We start from the raw sequence: 19,711 nt of genomic DNA, 5'->3' as shown, positions 1-19,711 counted from the left end.
CAGGAACGTACATGAACAACAGGATTTGGAATTCTGGAGGCAGTAGAATGCTTTCGAATTTAAAGGCTAAGTTTTTAGATTATTTTGTGGTTTTGTAGCAATTACCGTATTGATCTAGTGTATTCGATTTTCCTTGACGTGTTCTAATGTAATATAAGTTGAAGTTTTTCAAATTTTGCTATTAGTTTGAAATTGTATGTGTACCTATATTGAGGACGTAAAAGACCAGAGAGGACGTAATGTACCATATGCTCCCAAGTCGTTTGCATAATTCTTTCTGATTATCCATGAGTTGTTCAATGTCGATGGTACATTACAATTTTTTACATAGAACGAATAACAATTCCAGTACGTCTCAGAAAGGAAAAATATGTTTAAATCATACAAATCGAAACCCAGCATTCAAATTTGCAAACAAAAAGGAAAATTAGCATAAGAATGCCAGCCCAAGTTGGCAGTGCTTCTCTACTGTACATGAATTGATCTCAAAGTGAGTTCTCCTTTCAACTTTAACTACTTCAGCCCCACAGAAATTGCAGCAACTGCAGGGATAGCTACAAGACTCAGTGCTGCCAGAAGTACAATTAAAATTGCTTTACGACTCTGATGAACCATCTTCCCCGACCAGGGGTAGCCCAAATATTCTGAAGTTTCTATCCATAGATCACACAGCTATATAGTTTGCATCTAGACCAAACTTTACACATGTTGCTTTACCTGCATTCATGAGGGTGATTATAACCTCTAGAGTTTTGAGCAAGTTCTTGCACCATAGCACAAAAAAAAAACCACAGCATACAGGGTCGTAATATTAGACCATACCGGAGAATATAGTCGACAAGACATTCTTAATACTATTCAGTGTTGTCTAACTATTCTTGCCAAACATGCGATTGTGTAAAATGCTAACTCTGTGAGGTGAAAGAAGTCATTGGTACAGAACGAGAGGATCTAACCTGTGCCTGACAAGTAGTTCCATTCAGACTAAACATTGGCAACTTGATAAACTCTGTCATACAACAACACATAGACATTAGCTTTTAAGATCGAAACAAAGGCTGATATGCATACAGTGAATAAAATGACTAGCAATCATCATGAGTATGGCGAGACCATATATAATTCCAAGTTCATGGGATATTCAAAGATGGGACGAGAAATAGAAATAATGGACAATGATAGTGATATCCTTCTATCCATGACTAAACCAGGACTTTAGTTTTATTTGAAATATTACCATATATCTAAGCCTCCAAGATCAAGGTAACTTCCACTATGGTCAAATTCAACTGTAATTCGTTTTAAAAGAGATGAACCATAATTCGTTTAAAATAAATAAATAAATAAATAATAGACAATCTCTCCTCCATCACATTGTCAAAACAAAAATATTGGATGCAGCGATGTAGAAATGTATGGTACATGAAGCCACAATCTGATAGATTTCCATCTAAGATACTTGTAGAAGAAATCCCTCGATAAATCTTGATTTCGGGCTCAGAAAACAATCAAACGAATACCGGTTTACCTTGGCTCGACCCGAGACTTTCACCTTCACTTTGGACAGCTCTTTTTCTCTCTAACCCCACAAAGAAGAAGGGTGGTGGTGTTAGCAATCCATAAAGGTATGGAGAGGAAGAAGAACAATGGTTGAATTTTACTCACAACCTCACATGGCTTCCCTCTCTCTCGGTTGCCTCTCTTCTCTCAACTCTCCTCTCCATTGTTACAACACACACACCACCAAAAATGGCTAGTAAATAATTACATATATATATGTTAGTTTAGGTCACTCCAATTGGGCCTAGGGTTCACTAAGAGGGCTATCAATTAGCCTAAACTAATGGGTCAATATTCAACTTCATATTAATCACTAAATAGTCCAACTAACCAAATAACCATCCAACCCAAACCCGAACCCGAACCATCCAAAAGTGTAATTCATCTCCGAGTCGAACCAAATCCATGGTGTCGATAAATAATCCGACAACTGTTTTAAATCATCGCCCGAATTATTGGGTATCAAAAAACTCAACAATCTCCACCTGATGCCCAATTATCTGCAAGCAACAAAAACACACAGTTTATACTTACACAATCAAGGTAATCTAATAAAATTGGAATAACAGACCTTATTTCGTGTTCCTAACTTGAAATACATACCATACTTACTCCATGTACTCACTAGGGTTAAGGTCAAGAACACCCAAGTAGAAACAAGTATTCACATTGAACAAACAATCATGCAATGAAGATATATATAGGATAACACACATACAGATCTTTTTAAAATCACGTTCACACAGAACCACAAATTAACACCTCGTTAATCAGCACACGGTCAAACACATATACAATAAATGCATAAATGACTCCATAAAAGATCTCACTACACTTCTCATATCCCATTCCGTATTACTCCCACCTCGAGAACACATATCTCATCTCATCGCCCACCATGCTCACTAAACCAATCACTTAACTCATGTCTAACTGGTAAGTCACAATAGATCCTAAACTTTCAGGATAATCCTCTATCACCACATTACTTCTCTCAACCTACGTGGATAATGGGACTCCACCTTACAGAAGTGATAGAAGTGCTTCTCTCACACTCCACCTATACAGAGTCTCTTTCACAGATAAAGGATTCTACACATTTAATCACATCTCCACTCGTGATCCAAATGTCACACTCTACATCCCTTGTGCATATCACCAATGCACCTCTAGGCATCTATACTCCACCTTACCAAAAGACATCCAACTCACTGCTAATGCATCTCAAACTCACTATAGCAAAACAACACCTTTCGGTGACCACGAAAGTTAATCCACTCACCAATGTTCCCAAAAAATTCACAAAGAAAATAGTGGAGGTGGCACTCTCAAAGAGAATCGAAGAAAAAGTAAGTTACTTCACAACACTCACAAAGGAGGCTCACAAAGATAAAGAAGGTAACCCTAACATGGCTGCCTCACATAATCTCACAAACCACATAGGCTCACAAAGATAAAGGAGAGAAACGGTTACCCAACTTTCTTCTCACTACCACACTCTCACGCCACTCACAGAGCAAATAGAGTACGCCACAAAACTTAACCCACTATGCATGTAAATATATTATACAAAGTAATAAGTCACTCTAACTCATGCAATTACACACATCAAACATATTGAAAGTGTAACATCAACATTGCAACAGAATTAAGTGACCACATACATGCAGAAAGGATTACATACAGATGCAATGCAAGAACCAGGTTTATTCTCTCAATAAACCTCACTAGGATCACTACTCGAACCTAAAGCCACATTCGCCTTGTCTCTATCCTCATCTTTCTTTTTATTATCATCTTAGGACAATCTCTTTCAACTATGTCCAAATTTTACCACAGTTAAAAGATATGTTATTTTTCGCACTTACATTAGACCTACATTTGCCACCAATGCCAAATAATGATCACAGGTAAAGTATGAACATAATTCACATAAAATAGTCCAATCAACTTTCCTAAGGCCACATGCAATTCTAATAATGTAGAAAAATTGACAGCAAATTCACAAAGAATTTAAGGCAAATAATTAATAAATAATTTCTAGGTCTAGCAATAGCCAATGGTTACCCCTTCATGGTAACCCTAAACCTAATGTCACCCCACACGATGACCTCTATTGCAAAAAACAAATAATTAACCTACACATTTATTTTAACTGCAATAATAAAAAGCAAAGAACACGATACCGAGCGGACCACGTCTGAAGATCCGTAAATATCGAGAGGCGCAAATTCACCACTTTAGGACTATCACTCTTCATCCTAAAGTCACCAGCAACACGAAAACAGCACCCAAACGTCCAAGGGCAAAATCGTCCAACTTTCACTATATTGCTCCAAACTGAAATCTGAAAACACTGCAGGATCCATCTCGTCATGGGGAAGATACTATCTGAAGACCACTTCGCCGAAATCAGACGGACGCGCCCTCACGCGCCATCACCGTCTCCCCACGCTCCGCGCCGACCAGCCACGTGCCGACGACCTGTCACCCTTCCGGCTTCTTCTCCGCCTGCACAATCCACCGGTGGTGTCCGTTTTGTCAAACTCCTTTTGGTTTCACCAGAAAACGCCAAAACAGATCCAGCAGAAAATTGAAAAAAATCGAACAGTTTCTGCATCTGATTTTCAGATCCGTTTCTGACCATTTCCAGCCCGTTTTTAGCCCCAAAAATCACAGATTTATCAATAACACAAGCTCTGATACCATTTGTAGCGGAAATCCCTCGATAAATCTTGATTTCGGGCTCAAAAAACAATCAAACGAACACCAGTTTACCTTGGCTCGACCCGAGACTTTCACCTTCACTTTGGACTGCTCATTTTCTCTCTAACCCCACAAAGGAGAGGGTGGTGGTGTTAGCAATCCACAAAGGTATGGAGAGGAAGAAGAACAGTGGTTGAATCTTACTCACAACCTCACATGGCTTCCCTCTCTCTCGGTTGCCTCTCTTCTCTCAACTCTCCTCTCCATTTTTACAACACACACACCACCAAAAATGGCCAGTAGATAAATACATATATATAGGTTAGTTTAGGTCACTCCAATTGGGCCTAGGTTCACTAAGAGGGCTACCAATTAACCTAAAATAATGGGTCAATATTCAACTCCATATTAATCACTAAATGGTCCAACTAACCAAATAATCATCCAACTCAAACCCGAACCATCCAAAAGTGTAGTTCATCTCCGAGTCGAGCCAAGTCCATAGTGTCGATAAATAATCCGACAACTGTTTTAAATCATCGCCCGGATTATTGGGTATCAAAAAACCCAACGGTACTTGTCCCAATATGTTCCCGAGCCGCTCAATTTCTCTTCAAGCAAAAGTACATGCAAAAGACTCTAATTTCATGAAGGAATGAGTTATGCTTGTCTATTTTTTTAATTTCGATGAAATCGCTCTTCTACCTAATGGTGAAGACCTAGGCAAACACCAACTTGGAAAAAAAGGTTCTCTAGATGGTAATTGGTGATTTCTAAAAGGTAATTATGGTGAGTTTGAATGTGGGGATATAATTTTTTAAGGATTTTAGTATAATAGATTGAGACCCTTATATTAGATTCAATTTAAGGGGTTCAGATTATTCGTCAAACACTGGTAGAGGGAGCATTCCCCTATAAATTTAAAGCATGGTTAAATGTGAGAATTCAACCACCAGCGAAAGATAGAAAATATTGCATTGTCTATTCGAAACTAGAATAACATCAAAGACATGCTCTTGACCTGTTACGTAAAGTATTAGATGGCTGTTGGGTATGTCCCGAGCAATGGCTTACAAATACTGCTGACAATCATGAGCAGGAGACCACATTCTAGAAGTTTTGCACTCACAACCACAGTCTAGACAGAGCTAAACATAAGTATATGCTAGACATGAAAAAGGTAAAACCACCAGATTGTGTTGGTGTATTTTCATCATAACGAGTAAAAGTCCTAAAGTTCTTCAATTTGCGTAGATCCTAAAGCTTAACACCATCTTGAGCTGCAGTCTGGAAAAATTGGAAAACAATCAGACAATGGAATTTATCATCTTCAGCCAAGTAGTTTTTGTTAATTGTAGAATAAAACCTACAGCTAGGAAGTAACCATTCTCTGAAAATGAAATTGCAGTTACTGCCCCAACATGCCCCTCAATTCTAGCAGCATTTGCCTACACATGAAAAAAATGTAAAATCAAACTACTTAGGAAATAGAAAGAAACAGAAGGAAAGTTCAATCTGATCATGAGAAGTACAGACCCAAAGGTACTGGTTCCAAGGATGAGACCATCGGGTGTGAAAAGATGCAGATGTATAGCCTTCAGAAGATCCCGAAGTCTCTTCAACCTGGAAAATAACTTAAAACCAGAAGTAACAGAGCTATAACGAGATAAACATTTGAGTTAGTACACAGGCGCATGTAAGAATAGGGAGAGCTAAGACCTGAGCGAGACATAAACCAGAAGCAATTTCATAGAAGCACCATGTGTTATCAAGAGAAGCTGTCATGCAGTAGTAATTGGTGGTATGGATTGTAACAGCTTGCACCTGTAACGATTAACAACTATTTTAGACTTGAATTAGGTGAGATAAATGAACAAATTTGAACAAAAAGATTAGCCATAATCTAAGTATGCTTATAAAAATGTTCTAACTTGTTGAAGACAAAATGTGATCTCAAATTTCCCGTCAATTCAGCAAGAGGACAAAGGAAAAGAAACCTGAGTCACAGCATCAAAAATAAGAACTAAGCACAACTGTATAAACGAGAGAACCAAATAGAACAAAGGCAACAAGGAACAAGCAAGATACATATTGAAACCAATTCCTTCTCGTGAAAAGATTACTCCTTGCCAGGTCTTCCTAACACTCGCTATTTCTTTCAATCGGTTCCCCCTCTTAATTACTTCACTAAAGGTGAGTATTTTTGTATAATGGGTTTATGTGAAAAATTACTGGACTTTACAGTATGTCAAGCACCCAAATGGCTGCATATCTGTAGAAAATGATGGAAACTAACATGAGTCAATCTAATTGAAAGCAGCCCAGTGTAATCTAATCCTATTTCAACATTGTATCATAGCAAGCAAGGTCATGAGCTCACGTCTCAATCCCACCCAATTATGAAAATTGTGCACATGTCATCCCTTTGACAAAAAGTGAATTGGCTTGCACGTGAGGGACATGTTAACAAAAATATTGAAAAAATAAAAAATAAAATAAAATGAGAAAGGAAAACTGAAAATGCCCCCTCTCTAAAAGTTTAAGCTCTTAGAAAAGATGGTTCAAAACTGGAGATATCTAGAGATGTTCATGCTACACACATTCAGATACAGAGAATAGCAATCATAAAGTGCAACGAAAAATTAACTAATATTGATTTTATTTTTATTTTTTTCCCCTTTTTGGTAGGTTGAATCGTTTTTGCTAAGAATCATGCTTTTCCGTCTTTTTTCTCCAATCTAACTTAGTCCTCATATATACTTGTTGACAGATGTTGCATCAAAGATCTGAGTACATGTCATGTTGTTTAAATCAGTCCCAAAACATGAAAGAATATAGTGCAACTTGAATTGCCAACACATTTCAGTTTTTGAAAAGCTCCCATCTGTACAGACCCCTCAGAATATGGGACAGGGTAATTTTCTTCTTAGAAGCAAACTGAGACCTAATCCACCTACATTTAGATGTCACTATGTCTCAAATGTAGCTCCCCTTTTGCAGCAGCATTCAGGGCATCCAATCTACATTCAGGGCATCCAATCTACAATAACAAACTAAGAATTATTCCAATAAATAAGATTCAGCTACATGAAACATTGTTCACTTCAAACCAAGAATCATTAAATAACAGTTGGAAGACCTATTTACATGGCTGAATCGACATATAGTTCCATCATGATACCCTATAAGAATAAAAAGAATAAAGCATTTGAAGTGATGGATCTTCAATGTAATTTACTTCATCTCAACAAATAAAAATAGTAAGGCTACAAAAAGAATTTGGTACAAGATAATCTGCACTCCTCGTGAATCTAGTGAATTGTGAACATTGAATATTAACGAATAGTAAGATTCGTTCTAATTCTGATTTGAGCTTAGTCACCCTTCTGATTGAATCAAACTTAATCACGTGATTTTAGTCATGTTGCACAATTGACTAGTATTTTTCGTCCTGAATGAAGAATCCCCCAGGTGAAATTCGGAGGTTTATAAGTTCATCGCAATTCTTAATTACAGACAACAGAAAATTTTCCAAATCTATAATCAATTGCTTAATTGGATGAGGAAATAGATATTTCATGCTAATTATGTGTATTTATACATCTAAGTCAAAAGAATGTAAAGGAAAGTAATGAGAGTTTCAATTAGAAATGTTGAGATTGTCCCACATCGATTGTGGATGGGATTAGTATTCAATTTATAAGTGTGAGGGAAAGTCTCACCTCTTGAGCTAACTTTTAGAGTGAAAGAGGCCCAATACCACCCAATACTGGTATCAGAACCCGGTTTATCAACTAGTCTCCGGCCCAACAGTCACGAAGATACGGGTTTATGTATGGGAGAGACGGGTTTGGTCTCCCGCAGGGCTGGATATGTCCCGCAAAGCCCGATATGTGAGAGGGAGATTGTTGAGGTTGTTCCACATCGGTTGTGGATGAGATTAGTATTCAATTTATAAATGTGAAGGAAAGCTTTACCTCTTAAACTAGCTTTTGGGGTGAAAGAGGCCAATACCACCCAACAATAAACAATCTAAATATTCAAGCCATTAATTCCATCTCAAGTGCCAACCAAAATGCTTCCCTAGCCCTTGCATTGAGTACTTAATCATAACTATAAGGTATGGTAGAGCAGCCCCTTTTTTCAACAAAATAAGAAAGCCCAAGCAAAGTAATATGAAGTGAAAAGCGTGAATGACAAATATGCAAATACAATTATCATGAGAAAAATGGAAAAATATGCAAAATTATTATTGCCGTGAGCATTAAATTTACCTTATCAACTGAGCCGGTAACAACTAATTCACCCTCAGCCACAAATAGGGATGGCAAAAATACCCGCCAAACCCGATACCCGCGGCCCCCACCCCTTATTACCCACTTAATCGGGTGGAGTACGGTAACAGGGGCCTCGTCCTGCCCATATTTAATTAATTTATTTATTTATTATTTTCTTTTATACTAAGAATTCAATACTATAAGCCCTTGTTTGATTCTCATTCTTTTTAAAATACATTTTCTCTATCTTCTTTTCAACCACACTTTAATAAATTAATATTACATGTAAATCTAATTTTTTTTTATTTTTTAACCACACATACTCTATTAATCTATTTTAAAATGCATTATTAGAAAATAATGGGACTCAAAGAGGCCCTAAATATAAAAATTTTACGAAATTTCATTAGTTCTAATAGAAGATGGCAATTAAGATTATCTAAGTAATACAATAAACAATAGAAACCTTAGTTTACCATATTCGAAAATTTTAACTTTTAAAAATTAATTAAAAATTTTTATAATTATATTATTGTCTCACTTAAATGAATGGAGGCATTAAAATGAATTATCAAAACCTATATAAAAAAAAATTAAACGGATACGTAAACGGGGCAACCACACCCGCCCCACCCTGCTTTTCCTTAAACGGGCAACGGTGTGGGAAAATGCTCCCCCAAACCCACCCATTGCCATTCGTAGCCACAAATTTGACACTCATAACCTGTATATGAGAAAAAACATTCAACATGCATTCAATCAGAAAGCAGAAACAAAATAATCTAAGGAAGAAAAATAATGATGGTTATCAATATGCACAAGAAAAAGAACAGTAAATATACCTTCTTTGAATCACTACTAAGAGTAGATAAAATCTGCCCTGAAGGTCTATCAAAGACTACAACATTTGAATCAACTCTAGCAATGGCAATGATGTCCTAAATAACAAATCATACAAAAATAGGTCAATGAATAAAATATGTCCTATACTCTGTTTAGATGGGTGATTTGATCCATCCAAAGCACACCATGAGTACCAAAAAAAAAGGGATCAGGGAACCACCACTACAATTTTATTTCTCTAAGAAGCACCTGTTAAAAGATTAATTTTTAATCTATCTTCAAAGAGTTCAAATCCAAATTGAACACTTCAACCAACAAAGGTTTCATTCATTGAATGATCAAATGGATAAGATTTTCAATTCAAGTTGTATACTCAACATCAATGTTCAACCTTGCAAGTTGGAATTTGAAAATTAAACATCAGACAGCAGCCATCCGATCAGTCAAACACAGCTGCAAATACATATTTTCCAGCTGCACGTGATGAAGAAAAAACAGCTTTTATCTTGTTGTAATTGTAGTAAATTCTTAGGACTAGTTTACTCAATGTTCACTATAAATAGAAAGGTATCCATCTAGTGTTATGTATGTAGAAGAAGTGAGAAAAATCTATCAAAAAATTAGAGAAAGTGTGTGTTGTAGCAACTCCTTTGTAATTCCTCAAATTTCATAAGAAAAGTTTCATATTTCTCTTATCTATTTCCTTCTACACCCAACAAATTTTGGTATCAGACCTTAGGCAAAATACATAAACCAAATCCAACCAAAAGTTGAAACAAAATCAACCCCAAAAACCACTATAGCGGCAGCTATGGCAACAAATTCAGCAGCCTCCTTGTTCACTTATTTTCAAAGTCAAGTACCAATCTTTGAAGGTGAGCACTATGAATATTGGAGTAGTCAAATGCAAACTTTCTTCATCTCTTTATATTTATGGGATGTCATTGAAGATGATGAGGTGGCAAAAGATTCAACCGAAGGAGATGAAGAAGATCCAAAGTTATAAAAGGAATATAAAAAGAAAGATGTAATGGCGTTGCGATATATTCAACAAAGAGTTGAAAAATCAATTTTTCCTTGTATATTTGGTGTTAAAGCCAAAGATGCATGGAAAATCTTAAATCAAAAATTTCAAGGTTCGGAGAAAACTATCACCTTGAAACTTCTTTATGGAAAGATTTTGACAATCTCAAAATGGAAGAACGAGAATCCGTTCGCGATTTCTCTTCAAGAGTTTCGGAGATTGTAAACCAAATCAAAAGTTGTGGAGATACAATTAAAAACAAAAAAATTGTTGAGAAAGTGCTTCGATGTCTTCCTTTAAAATTTGATCATGTAGCCACCACAATTGAAGAATCAAAGGATTTGTCTAAGATGACCATGTACGAATTGACCGGATCACTCTTTGCACATGAGCAAAAAATCAATTGTTCGGCTAGTCAACCAACCAAACAAGCTTTCCAATCAAAGAAAGCGTCAAAAATAAGTTCAAGCAATCATGGAGGTTCAAACAACAAAAAAGGGAAAGCTTAGCAAGTGGAGTCAAAAATGAAAAGCAAAGCAATTGAAAAGCCAAGGCACCACAACAATTCGATAAGGCTCAATCTTGCATTATTTGCAAAAAGAACAATCATGAATCAAAAGATTGCTATTTTAAATACAAAGTTCCTAATCATTCTCAAAAGGATTGTTGGTTTCAAAATAAGGAGAAAAAAGAAGATGCGGCAAAAATTTTAAAAGAGAGTGAAGATGAAATTCTATTTTATTCTCATCAAAATGGTGATTTTGAATCCAAGAATCAATGGTATTTGGATAACGGTGCTAGCAATCACATGACAGGAAATAAAGATATCTTTGTAAAGATCAATTCAGATATCACCTCACAAATTATTCTTGGAGATGGAACACAAAGAAGCACAGAATGAAAAGGTATCATTGCAATCCAAACTTAGGGAGGTAACAGAGAACTTATTATTGATGTTCTTTATGTGCCAAATCTTTCATATAATTTCTTAAGTATTGGACAACTCTTACAAAATAATTTTTCTATGCACTTTGATGATAAAAGATGCAAGATCTTTGATAAAAAGAAAAATGCCATAGTGGCAAATGTTGAAATGAAAAACAAAACATTTTATCTCATATTACCACTAAACAACAATTGTGCACTTAAAGTTGAAAATGCAAATTTGTCACATCTATGGCATTTGCAATATGGTCATTTAAATGGCAAAGGACTTCAGTTGCTTAAGGAGAAAAATATGGTGATCGAGCTTCCTAAAATTCAAATAATAGACAAAGTGTGTGAAGGCTGTGTATATGGAAAAATGCATAAGCTTCCATTTCCTAAAACTTCATGGCAAGCAAAAATGCCATTGGAGCTTATCCATTCAGATATTTGTGGACCAATACAAACTCCCACTCCGGAAACAAGAGATATTTCATTCTCTTTGTTGATTATTACACAAGGATGATGTGGATTTTCTTTCTCAATAAAAAATTTGAGGCATTCTCTACTTTTCTCCAGTTTAAAGCACTTGCAGAAAGACAAAGTGAATTTCTAATATTAGTGTTAAGGACCGATCGTGGAGGAGAATTTCCTTACAATCCCTTCATTGAATATTGCAAAGATAATGGCATTCAACGATAGCTGACAGTTAGCAGAACTCCACAACAAAATGAAGTAGCTAAGAAAAAGAATTGCACCATTGTTGAAATGGCAAGAAGCATGCTAAAAGGCAAAGGAACTCCAAATCTTTATTGGGCTGAAGCTGTAAACACGGTAGTATATATTCTCAATCGATCTCTTGCAAAAGCTATCAAAAATAAAACTCCTTTCGAGGCATGGCATAAAAAGAAGCCAAAGATAGACCGCTTAAAATTTTAAGGTAGCATTGCCTATGCCATCATTCCATCACAAAACAGAGAAAAGTTTGATGAGAAAGGACAAAAACTTCTATTCATTGGGTATAGTGATGAGTCTAATGGATATCATTTACTAAACTTAGAGACAAATAAAATAACAGTTTCTCAAGATGTTGTGTTCGATGAAAATACAACTCATGACGGAAGGAAAACCAAGTCATAGATTCTAGACCCTATTAATTTGATGATCCATCGACGTCTCAAATTTCCAACACTGAATAACATCCAGCTCCAAATATCCCAACAATTGAATAAGAATCAGAAACCCCTCCAAGAAAAACACGTTCACTAAGAGAAATATATGAATGATTTCAGATTATTCTCTTGTGAACCTCAATCATATGAAGAAGCTTCAAAAGACAAAAGTTGGACAAAAGCAATGAATGAAGAAATGTCCGCCATTGAGAAAAATAAAACTTGGGAACTCGTTGAGCTACCAGAAGGAAAGAGGATCATTGGTTTGAAATGGATCTATAAAATCAAATACAATGAAGATGAGTCAATTCAAAAATATAAAGCTTGGCTCTTGGCCAAAGGATATTCTCAACAATCAGGAGTCGATTTCATAGAGACATTTGCTCCAGTTGCAAGAATGGAGACAATACGTATAGTGTTGGCGTTGGCAGCTCAATTGGAGTCAAAAGATTTTCAGCTAGATGTAAAATCAGCATTCTTAAATGGAAAAATTCAAGAAGAAGTGTATGTTGAACAGCCTGGAGGATTAAAAATCAAAGGCAAAGAAGATAAGGCTTATCGTCTTCAAAAAGCATTATATCGGTTAAAGCAAGCACCTCGAGCATGGAATAGCAAAATCAATAACTATTTCATTCAAAATGGCTTCAATCGAAGCACAAGTTAATCATCCCTCTATGTTAAAACATTGTTGGACTAATTGTATCGACACCACAGTTGATTTGATTGACCCAAAAACAAATTGGAACACTTGAAGCAACTATTAATTTGTGTTGCTAGTGCTCAGTTCATTTGTTGGACGGCGTTTTATTTGTTAACCCACATTGCCTTATATGCACGTCATAAGCGAACGATGTGAAAAGCCATTTTGGTTGTAGTGTAGGACCTTAACAAATAAGTGATAGTAGTAATAAAATTAAATAAGAGTAAAAACTAAACATATATAAAGGTGGAATTAATTGAAGAGGAAAAATTCAACAAGCATATGCTAAAAGAGCAAAAAGTATCATCCATCTTTTTCATTTTTTAATTTTCATTCTCCGTTGAGTTTTGTGCTTGTTTGGCCAATTTTTCCTAACATTTATTACCATGAGTTCAACACATAAAACCTTCCAGATAAAAGGCAAGGAAACCATGAAAAAATGAAGGGAAGAAAACTCACCTACTGGTCACATTTTCAAAACTACATGCTAGTCTTTTTGTAAGGCGACACTCTGACTAGTATCGAGGGGTCAGTTTGTCAGTTGAAATAATGTTGTGTTGAGGTAAGGTAGTAAAGTTAGGATATTTAAATATTCTTTATAATTTGCTCGAAGCTATAAATTTAAGAAGGTATACTTCTTCGAAAGAATGTGGGATTATTTGAAGTGTACTGGGATTTTGCATCGTCTGGCTTTTTAAAAATTTGGAGGGCGTCCTTTTCCTTTATCATAACATATTGATTCATAAACACAAAGATCCTCTGCTCCATATGAAATTATACAGTTATGCACGTATGGTACATATGCAGAATTCGTGCTTCTTTTCTAGTTCAATAAATCACATTCGAAATAGCATTCAGCCAAAGAAGGAAGATTGACATAGTATTCATTAATTAGTGTATAACAAATAAAAAATTACAAGGAAATAAATGTAAAATACCCATATTTTGCAGTAATAAGCACAGTAGCAGATCTGGAAGCTTGTAAGAGTTCTTCAGAGTGAGTACCTAACCACTATTTTTCAACCATTTGGGTAGCAAATTCGAGTACTGACTCTCTATGTACATAGCTATCTCCCTTTTGCTGGACTCTCTCCGTCAATTCCCAAATTGTTGCCATTATCATCTAAGCATATTGTTGTAAAGTTTGAGGATTAAACAAGCATGGCCGACCCAATTGCAGAGTAATATTTAAAGTTTCAAAACCAAATTCTCGCCATCAGAACTTTCTTTTCGTTGAAAACAATTGTGCCTCATAACACAGTGAGTGATAGATACGAGAATCCGATGCTCATGATGAAATTATATAGTTATGTACATGCAAAACCTATGATGCTCGGACTCGGATGTGGGTTTCGGATACGGGTACATATCTAGGAATCGGATTCTTTTCATTTTAAAAATTAAGATATGGGGATACGATTTAAAAATATCCGTATTTTGAATATCAGTACGGGGATATGTCTTATAATTTTTTCCTAAAAAATAATTCAATTAAAGCAAATAACAAATCATTCCATTTACATTAAATAATAAAACCTTTAGGGATAACCCCTAATTTATGGCATTATAAATTGTTAACTTTTAAACCACTTAATTCTTTCATTTTTTTTCTTCTTCTTTTTTCTTTTTTATTGGAAAAATACACTTATTGAAGGGCCGTCCAACTAGTTACGGAAATTCTTTCATATCATTAACTTCTTTATTGGGCTCCACAGAAGCCCGTTTAATACACACCCAAAACCTATCATCTTCTCCAACTAGTCGTCTTCTCCAATTTTCATCTTCCCCTTTTTACAAAATTCTGCAAATGTTGCTGCAATCCTCCATGAATTTCTACATATTTCTATCACAAGATTCGAAACAAATGGTTGTTGCCGCTACAAACACAAGCCAGAAGCAATACTTCACCGTCCATTGTTTGTTCCCTTTTCCAGCCATGTTCGAGTTCCAAATCGAGAATCCGACACATATCCCATGTCGGTATCAAAGTCATGTCGTGTCGACACGGATAATTCGCCATTTTTGGAGAGTCCGAGCATCATTGTGCAAAACATGTCAAAAATATGTGCACCTTTTCTAGTACAATATAAAGAATTTGAAATAGCATTCACTGAAAGGAGGAAGATAAACACTGTATTCATTAATTAGTCTATTTATAAATTTGTAAAAAATACTACCAGATGAAAAAATATAAAAAAATGAAATGAAAAATTCTATAAGATCATTGAAATGGAAAATATCCATATTTTGCAGTAATAGGCACAGTAGCAATCTAAGAAGCTTGTTAGAATTCTTCATCATGAGTACTTGACCATTGTTCTTCAACCGTTTCAGATGTTGAGTCAAGAACGCTGAGCAAATGGGTGGGAGATTCGAGTTACTGACTCTCTATAGACATAGTTATGTGCCTTCTGCTCGACTCTCTCCTTCATAGCAAAATTGTCGTCGTTTTCAGCTAAGAATGTTGTTGTAAATTTTGAGGACTAGACATTCATGTCCGCCCCCAATTGCAGCATAATATTTCGAGTTTCGAAACAAAATTCAAACTGTATGAACCACTCTTTTTGTTAAAAACAATTGCCGTTCATAATATAGTGATTCATAGACACGAGAATCTATTGCTCAAGATGAAATTATACAGCTATGCACGTACAGAACACGTCCGAAATGTGTGCGCCTTTCCTAATACAATATAAAGAATTTGAAAATAGCATTCATGGAAAGGGGGAAGATTAAACAGTATTCACTAATTAATCTGTTTTGATAAATTTGTACTAAATACTACTAAACAAAGAAATACGAGAAGGAAATGAAAAATATTATGTCATTAAAGAAATGGAAAATACTTATATTTTGCAGTAACACGTACAATAGCAGATCTAAGAAGCAGGATTTCTTTATCATGCGTACCTGACCATTGTTCTTCAACCATTTCCGATGGTGATTCAACAAAACCGAGTGAATGGGTGGCAGGTTCAAGTACCGCCTCTGTATGTACTTAGCTATGTCCCTTTTGTTCGACTATCTCTTTCATTGCCCAAATTCCTGCCATTATCATCTAAGAATATTGTTGTAAAGTTTGAGGACTAGACATTGATGGCCGCCCCAATTACAGCTTAATATTTCCAGTTTCCACACCAAATTTTCACTGTAAGAACCTCTGATTGAAAACAATTGAGACCTCATAACATAGTGATTCATAAACACAAGAATCTGTTGCTCAAGATGAATTTATATAGTTATGCAAGTGCACAACACATCGAAATGCACGTGCCTATTCTAGAACAATATAAAGCATTTTGAAATAGAATTCACAGAAAGAAGGAATATCAACACATATTCATTAATTAATCTATTTTGATAAATTTGTAACAAATACTACTTAATAAAGAAATAAAAAAATACTATGTCATCAAGGAAATGGAAAATACCCATATTTTGCAGTAATGGGTACAGTACCAGAACTAAGAAGCTTGTAACTTGTAAGAGTTCTTCATCATGAGCACCTCACCGTTGTTCTTCAACCATTTCAGATGGTGAATCAACAACGCTGAGGGAATGAGGGGGAAAGGAAGGTTCGAGTTCTCACTCCTATGTACTTAACTATGTCCCTTTTTGCTCGACTCTCTCCTTCAATGCCCAAATTTCCACCATTATCATCTAAAAATTTTGTTGTAAACTTTGAAGACTAGACGTGCATGGCCGCCCCAATTGCAGCTTCGTATTTCCAGTTTCCAAATTAAATTCTCGCTGTAAGAACCTGTCTATTTGTTGAAAATGATTGAGCCTCATAACATAATGATTCTTATAATCCATTGTTCAAGATGAAATTATATTGCTAGGCACGTGCAGGACACATCCTAAATTCGTGTGCATTTTCTAGTACAATATAAAGCATTTGAAAATACAATTCAAGGAAATGAAGAAGATTTTAATCTTTTTGATAAATTTGTAATAAATACTAGCTACCAAATTTTAAAAAAAAAAAAAAATACAAGAAAGGTAATGAAAAATACTGTCATCAAAGAAATGGAAAATACTGCATTTTGCAGTTATAGGTACAGTAGCAGATCTAAGTAGCTTGCAAGAGTTTTCCACCATGAGTAACTGACCATTGCTTTTCAACCATATCAGATAGTGAGACAACAACGCCAAGCAAATGGGTCAGAGGTTCAAGTACTCACTCTCTATGTACTTAGCTTTGTCCCTTTTGCTCAGCTCTCTCCTTCAATATCCAAATTGCCATCGTTGTCATCTAAAAATATTGTTTTAAAGTTTGAGAATTAGACAAGCATGGCCCAAATTGCAGATTAATATTTAGAGTTCCAAACCAAATTCTCACTGTCAAAACTCTGTTTTAGTTGAAAACAATTGTACCTCATAACATAGTGATTCATAGACACGATAATCCGTTTCTCATGATGAAATTATATAGCTATGTAACTGCTAAACATGTTGGAAATATGTGAACCTTTTCTAGTACAATATAAAGCATTCACGGAAAGAAGGAAGATTAACACAGTATTCATTAATCAATCTCTTTTATAAATTTGTAACAAATACTACCAAACAAAGAACTACAAAAAAGGAAATGAAAAAATATTAGGATGTCAAAGAAATCTTCATCATGAGTACCACACCATTGTTCTTCAATCGTTTTAGATGGTGCGCCAAGCAAATGGGTAGGAGGTTCAAGTACTGAGTATGTACTTACCTATGTCCCCCTTTTGCTCGACTTCAATAGCCAAATTGTCATCGTTATCATCTAAGAACATTGTTGTAAAGTTTGAGGACTAGACATTCATGTCCCAATTGCAGATTATTATTTTCAGTTTCCAAACCAAATTCTCACAGTACAAACTACTCTTTTTGTTGAAAACAATTGTGATTAATAAAATAGTGAGTCATAAACACGAGAATATGTTTCTCAAGATGAAATTATATTGTTATGCACGTACAAAACACCTCAGAAATGTGTGCACCTTTTGTAATACAATATAAAGTATTTGAAAATAGCATTCAAGGAAGGAGGAAGATTAAACAATATTCAGTAATTAATATGTTTTGATAAATTTCTAATGAAAACTACCAAACAAAGAAATAAAAGAAGGAAATGAAAATATTTGTCATCAAAGAAATGGAAAATACTCATATTTTGTAATACTATGTACAGTAGCAGATCTAAGAAGCTTGCAAGAGTTCTTCATCATGAGTACCTGACCATTGTTCTTCAACCGTTTTAGATGGTGAGTCAACAACGCCGAGTGAGTGGATGGCAGGTTCGAGTGCTGACTTTCTATGTACTTAGCTATGTCCCTTTTGCTCGACTCTCTCTTTCATTTCCAAAATTCGCAACATTATCATCTAAGAATATTGTTTTAAAGTTTGAGGACTAGACATTCATGGCCACCTCAATTGCTGCTTGATATTTCCAGTTTCCAAACCAAATTCTCACTGAAAGAACCCATCTATTTGTTGAAAAAAAATTAGCCTTAGTAATGATTTATAGACACGAGAATCCATTGTTCAAAATGAAATTATATAGTTATGCACGTGCAGAACATGTCCAAAGTGCGTGCACGTTTTCTAGTGCAATATAAGGCAATTGAAAATAGGATTAACGAAAAACTTGAAGATTAACGCATTATTCATTGATTAATCTATATTGATAAATTTGTAATAAACACTACAAAATAGAGAAATATAAGAAGGGAAATGAAAAATACTACATCACCTAGTGATGACAACGGGGTGGGTTCGCCCCGCCCCGTCTCGCTCCAACCCCACCCCGCCTTAAACGGGGCGGGTGGGTTCGGGGCAGTTTTTTGCTCCGTTTACTGCCTCATTTATTTTTTATTTTTTTTACGCATTTTCAAAAGTTAGAGTTATACTATTAAATTATAAAATACAAATTCAAAATTTAAAAATTCAAAACAAATAATGTTCAAATTAACATCAAAGAAACACTCGAAAAAACAATATCACGGGGCGGGTTTAGGGAGGGGAATTATGTACCACCCCGCCCCGTCCCGTCAGGGCGGGGCAGGGTTGGGCAAATTGCCATCTCTAACATCACCAAAGAAATGGAGTATGCCCATATTTTGCAGTTGCAGGTACCGTAGCAGATCTAAGAATCTTGTAAGAGTTCTTCACCATGAGTAGCTGACCATGGTTCTTCAACCATTTCAGATGGTGAGTCACCAACAGGCAAATGGGTGGGAGGTTCGAGTACTGACTATGTACTTAGCTATGTCCCTTTTGCTCAAATCTCTCTTTGAATACCCAAATTGCAGCCATTATCATCTAAGAATATTGTTGTAAAATTTGAGGACTAGACACTCACGACCGCCCCCAATTGCAACTTAATATTTCCAGTTTCGGAACCAAATTCTCACCGTAAGAACCTCTCTCTATTAAAACAATTGTACATCATAAGTAGTCATTCACAAACACAAGAATCCATTGCTGAACATGAAATTATATGGTTATGCACGTACAAAACACA

The 19,711-nt window shown here is 35.5% G+C and overlaps 1 protein-coding gene across 2 annotated transcripts; it reads right to left on the bottom strand.

The window, feature by feature from the left end:
- Positions 1–251: 251 nt before the first annotated feature.
- Positions 252–16,366, bottom strand: LOC111390578 (pre-mRNA-processing factor 19-like). Of its 2 annotated transcripts, none has more exons than XM_023015639.1 (7): positions 16,117–16,366; positions 5,986–6,090; positions 5,803–5,889; positions 5,637–5,714; positions 5,288–5,553; positions 957–1,009; positions 252–717 (listed from the first exon to the last, which is right to left on the bottom strand). In XM_023015639.1, exons 2-5 carry the CDS (start codon positions 6,049–6,051, stop codon positions 5,524–5,526), a joined length of 261 nt encoding a protein of 86 aa, XP_022871407.1. In that variant the 5' UTR covers positions 6,052–6,090; positions 16,117–16,366; the 3' UTR covers positions 252–717; positions 957–1,009; positions 5,288–5,523. The 2 variants fall into 2 exon arrangements, with proteins under 2 accessions (XP_022871407.1, XP_022871408.1); XM_023015640.1 differs by lacking the exon at positions 16,117–16,366 and adding an exon at positions 6,198–7,217.
- Positions 16,367–19,711: the final 3,345 nt, after the last annotated feature.

The sequence above is a fragment of the Olea europaea genome, unplaced genomic scaffold (genome assembly GCF_002742605.1).
Source record: "Olea europaea var. sylvestris unplaced genomic scaffold, O_europaea_v1 scaffold69, whole genome shotgun sequence".
Classification (NCBI taxonomy): domain Eukaryota; kingdom Viridiplantae; phylum Streptophyta; class Magnoliopsida; order Lamiales; family Oleaceae; genus Olea; species Olea europaea.
This window is presented reverse-complemented; position numbering and strand designations above follow the sequence as displayed.